Source organism: Dicentrarchus labrax, unplaced genomic scaffold (assembly GCF_905237075.1).
Source record: "Dicentrarchus labrax unplaced genomic scaffold, dlabrax2021, whole genome shotgun sequence".
In the NCBI taxonomy this organism is placed as follows: Eukaryota; Metazoa; Chordata; class Actinopteri; family Moronidae; genus Dicentrarchus; species Dicentrarchus labrax.
Window position 1 is genome coordinate 1 of NW_026136792.1, and position 5,336 is coordinate 5,336.

General features: G+C 39.1%; 1 protein-coding gene and 1 long non-coding RNA gene across 2 annotated transcripts; both read left to right on the top strand.

Moving 5' to 3' along the window:
• Positions 1-1,042: 1,042 nt before the first annotated feature.
• On the top strand, positions 1,043-1,653 carry LOC127359858 (cell surface glycoprotein 1-like). Its single transcript, XM_051394153.1, has 2 exons — positions 1,043-1,390; positions 1,496-1,653. Exons 1-2 carry the CDS (start codon positions 1,144-1,146, stop codon positions 1,651-1,653), a joined length of 405 nt encoding a protein of 134 aa, XP_051250113.1. The 5' UTR covers positions 1,043-1,143.
• A 53-nt stretch (positions 1,654-1,706) lies between these two features.
• LOC127359859 (uncharacterized) lies at positions 1,707-4,486 on the top strand. The gene is made up of 4 exons (XR_007882988.1): positions 1,707-3,305; positions 3,428-3,620; positions 4,191-4,308; positions 4,421-4,486. It is a non-coding gene; the product is annotated as an uncharacterized LOC127359859 (long non-coding RNA).
• Positions 4,487-5,336: the final 850 nt, after the last annotated feature.

Genomic DNA, 5,336 nt, shown 5'->3' on the forward strand with positions numbered 1-5,336 from the left:
GGTAGTCAGCAGGTAACCAGCTGACATTAAACGTTTAAATGTTGAAATAATGTCCAGTTTATGAAAAAACGTTAATTCGACGTCCAACAACGTTGAACACCAAATAGTTGAAGTGGTGTTGTTAACTCATCAAATTCAACATTGAAATATCAACAGTTTTTGAGTTCTACGTCAAATTACAACTTTTCTTGAAATATATCTGTAGAAAAATAACGTTGTTCCAACATCCAAACAATGCTGATCAATTAACTGTTGAAAAAGTGTTGATACATGAATAATGATACAACGTTGAAAGATCCACTCTGAATTAAACGTTTGTTGAGTCGCTATCTCCCGGCGTACTTTGAGAGCAACTCCGTGGACTGAATGATCAATCAGACTGCAGATATTGATCATTTGGGATCAATACAAGGGCTTGATTGGAGGACGGCGGTTAGAACTGGATTCTATTGGCTCTGACGGTTCCAGACAACACCCGCTTGTGCATGCGCGAAGTGGATCTGTCTTCATCCAGGCAAAGCAGATTCTGACCTGGACCGGTTCGGACTAACTTTGGCAACAGCTAATTACAACTCTAAAACGGTAAGCAAAGTTTTTGAAATTACATTTTATAACTAGAAAATTCCCAAAGAAATTTTGAGTGTGCCTGACTCATATATTAATAACGTTACGTATTGTGTTAATTAACGTTAATATTGTTTGTACGGCAGACTAAGACCAACCGCTGTGTGTGTGTGTGTGTGTGTGTGTGTGTGTGTGTGTGTGTGTGTCTGTACGGGCAGACTAGTTTAACCGGCGCAGTGAGTAAATTGCATTTTTGTTGCATTTCATACATTTCCTGTTTCTGTGTGGTGTCGAGATTTGGAAGAACACCTGAAAGTCTCCTTCAACGGTGAGTTGTCACCAAACCTAACCCAACCATCTATTTGAATCTGAAAGTAACTTACTGTAACCTTTAAAACTAAAAATTTTTTTTACATTTTTGTAAAATTTAAATACAGGTCGATATGGAAGATATTATAAAACATGATTAGTACAGCCTACCTCATTTGATTGAATGTTTTTATGACTTATTTTCAAATTGAATGATTTTCTTTATAAAACATTAGTGCTTAGAAATATTTAGTTTTTATTTTCTCCCAGATGTATCACAAAAAATGGAGACAACAAAATGCACAATTACGCGCATTGGTGGAGTCTAGTCCCTCAGATGAGAATCCAGGTCCCTCAGATGAGAATCCAGGCCCCTCAGATGAGAATCCAGGTCCATCAGATGAGAATCCAGGTCCATCAGATGAGAATCCAGGCCCCTCAGATGAGAATCGAGGTCCATCAGATGAGAATCCAGGCCCCTCAGATGAGAATCCAGGCCCCTCAGATGAGAATCCAGGTCCATCAGATGAGAATCCAGGCCCCTCAGATGAGAATCCAGGTCCCTCAGATGAGAATCCAGGTCCATCAGATGAGAATCCAGGCCCCTCAGATGAGAATCCAGGTCCCTCAGATGAGAATCCAGGTCCCTCAGATGAGAATCCAGGCCCCTCTTTTGATGATAGCCCAACAGACATGCAGACACAGGAGCAGTCTGATACAGGAGAAGACGAGTATCGAGATGATCACCACCAGCCAGACAGTAATGGTGAAAGTGATTAAAAAATTGGAACTTTGTCCGAGGAGGAATCAAGTGATCTAAGAAGTGATTTGGCAAAATGGGCTGTAAAAAATAAGGCAAAGCGCACATCAGTTGATGAGGTGCTCTTGGTGTTACGTAAACATGGCCACCAGCTGCCAAAAGATGCCAGAACCCTGTTAGGAACTCCAACTCAAATAGAAGTCAGGGATCTGTGTGGTGGCCAGTTCCTCTACTTCAGTGTGGAGACGGGACTTTTGAAAATGTGCTCACAGTATCCCGATTTCTTTTTAACAGAAAATGATACTGCTACATTTCAGTGTAGATGGTGTGCCATTGTTTAAATCATCCAATGTACAAATTTGGCCCATTCTTTGTAGTGTGGAAAAGTTTGAGCCGTTTATCGTTGCACTATTTTGTGGAACTGCAAAGCCAAACAGCCTTACTGATTACACGTCTAGTTTTTTAACAGAACTGCAGGCACTCAACAACATGGGGTTGAGTTCCAAAATGAAACATTAAATGTTAAAGTGAATGCTTTCATTTGTGATGCCCCAGTCCCACAATGCCTACAGCAGCTGTGAGCGGTGCACCATTGAAGGACATTATGTAAGTCACAGGGTTGTATTCAACTACCAGTCGCAGGAGAAGATTGATGCAAGAACAGAAGATGACTTCAGCAAACAGGCATATCCCATCCACCAAACTGGTTGTTCACCCCTGACCACTGCAGGCTTGCAGTTTGTGCTGGATTATATGCATGTTGTCTGCCTAGGGGTTGTCAGATGATTGCTGAACTTTCTAAAACAGGGACCTAGAGAGTGTAGGCTGTACCCAAGGCAAATTGGAGAAATTTCAGCAAAACTCTTGTCCCTCAGTGGAAAGCTGCCAAGAGAATTTGCCCGACAGCCACGAAGTCTAACTGATCTGGACAGATGGAAAGCGACAGAATTCAGGCAGTTTTTACTCTATACTGGACCTGTTGTTCTCCGAGGCATTCTGCAAAACAGTTTTACCATCACTTTTTGACACTGTCAGTTGCCATGTCTGTACTGTTGGACTCCAACGGCATTACATGGATGTCATCCATTGGCTACGCTGAAGAGCTTCTAGTATATTTTTTATAGAACATCTACCAAGCTCTACAGCCCAATATTTCCATCCTGTGTCCATACCCTGATCCACTTGGCTGAAGATGCAAGGCACTTTGTAACATCTTTGAATGACATCTCTGCCTTTCAGTTTGAAAAGTGTCAGAAATGCAAAAAAACCCAATTGCACAACTATCGAAGAGGATAGCAGAAATGGACAATGCAAAATTCATGTCTCATCAGCAGCACTTGGGACATTTGTGTCAACTAAGAAGAAGGACTCCTGTTTTTTTTTGGAACATGCCTTTGCCTTGGTAAAGGAAAGAAGGCCAGAACGTGTGTGTGTGATGTATACAGTCTCAATGCTTTGGACAGATTCTTCACCAGTCCATGCGACTCAAAACTGATTAACATTGCTGTACTGCGCGATGAAAGAGGGGAACCGCAAACGAGAACTGATTGAGGGAGAAAAACTGAAGCACAAGGCAGTTTGTCTATCATACAAAAGTGGCTATGTATTTGTGCCATTGCTTCATGGCAGTGAAAGGAACTAATCAGCCTAGGATAAGTGACAGAAGAAAAGAGTAAGTCCACTAATAGCTGTTAATCTTTTAATGTTAGAAGTTTTTAGTTATAATATAATTATGGTTATTCACTTTAACTGTTGGATATCATTGTTCTGAGTTTTCTCTTGTTTTTTCTATAGACCAGAACAATGTGGACCAGAGCGGTGTGGAGAGAGGAGACCATGGAGATGGAGGAAGTGATACCATCATGTTGGGTTAAGAATGGTGGTGTACTATGGCCTCCACAAGGAGCTGCGAGAGCGTTGAATGCCTGCAAAGATCCTGAAGAGTCATGGACGAAATTCCCGTTAATGAAAATGAAGATTCAGTCAGGTATGTGTTTTGTAAGGACTTATGTCATATATGAACGTAAGGCAAATTTCAAATCGTCAGCACATACATATGGACATTTCTTCATTTTTCTCTTTGACATGAACTTTTAAGTATCTCTATCTGTCTCCTATGTATGTTTAGTAATTTCTAGCCTGCTATAATGTCAGTTTTGCTTGTGTGTGTGTATTATGGGAGTTTTATTGTTTGGTTTTATCTCAAACAAGAACAACGACAAAATAACCATAAAATTAAAAGTAACTAAATGTCCGAAGCACAAACACAAATAAACAGTCTCATCCAGAAAAAAACAACTACAAAATATATTCGAGAGGAAACAGGAGAAGAGCTTATTTAGTCCTCCTCACAAAATCATATCATATGCAATAAAAAAACAATATTGTCATTCAATAGCCTCAGTATATTGTTGACTGTTGGCATGCAAGATGATATCCGCTTATATAAAAAATGAAGTATTTTATAATAGCCAAACCTGCATTTTTACCCAGTTGCTGTAGTATATTAAGACTTACTCATTTGTATGCATTTTACCATTTCTGTATGTACTTTCAGATGACAAGAATGAATGCGAGAAATATGATTTTACTACAACTGCTGAATTGAGTGGCTCAGAAGAGGAGTTACCAACGAAGAGGAGGCCAAAAATTTTTTTATCCCGACTACCAAATGGGTATGTAGTGCACTTTTATTACTTTGATAATATGTAAGACTTTTTTCAGTGTTGTAGAATATTACATTTGTAATTGTCTATCAAAGATTTATTGAATTTTTCCTTTTTTTAGATGAACCATCTGTCAATGAAGACAGTCAAAAAGAATCTTCTCCAGGTCTTATGATAAAGAGTACAGGTATGTAATAAATTACATTTTTTGGTTTACACATTTATTTTCCTACCTCTGTCACAACAATGAAGTTAGAGTAAGGATTTCTAACCTTTTTTGTCAATTCAAACTAAGACAGTCAACACAGATATGCCTAATTGTTTGAAAGATGAGGTTACGGTTAGGTTTAGGTAAAAAGGCTACCAAGAAGATTTGAAAATGTATTCCTTGTGAAGGTATGTGTTCATTTACAGGAACCAATGCACTGAAGGCAATGTCTACATGGCCCCAAGGCCTACATCATTGTAACATTGTATTTTAGAGTAAACCAACAAAAGGATCTCCTTGTGCACAGCCAGTGTGATCGTGAGGTGCAGGTTGTTAGCAGGAACATTTAAAGTAAAACAGGGAATAGACCACCGCATGCTGAAAAACGTACAACTTACTACAGAATCTTTGTGAGCAAGCAACACGTTTCGCCTGTAGCTCCCTCTGATTGTTGCTCACTCAGAACAAAGATTCAGTAAAGTTTTTCAGTGTGCGGTGGTCAAATTTACCTGTTTTTCTTTGGTTGTATTTTAGAGTTTGTAATAACATAATAGTCTTTGTTGGAGCCACAATGGGTGCTTTTTGTTTTTGAGGGTGGGCTCAGTATGTTTGAATCATAGGAGAGATGTAATGTTCTTACTGCAAACTCACAACTAACTAACTAACTACTAACACGATAAAAAGAAGCCACATCCTGCAAATACAAGTAATGAGAATCAAGTCAAGAAAACAATACCAAAAGTTAAGAACACATCATTGTAGCATTTCAATCACCACCGTGGCTATGTCAGTATTAGTCACTACAGTTTTGAAAGTACTTTTTTATGAC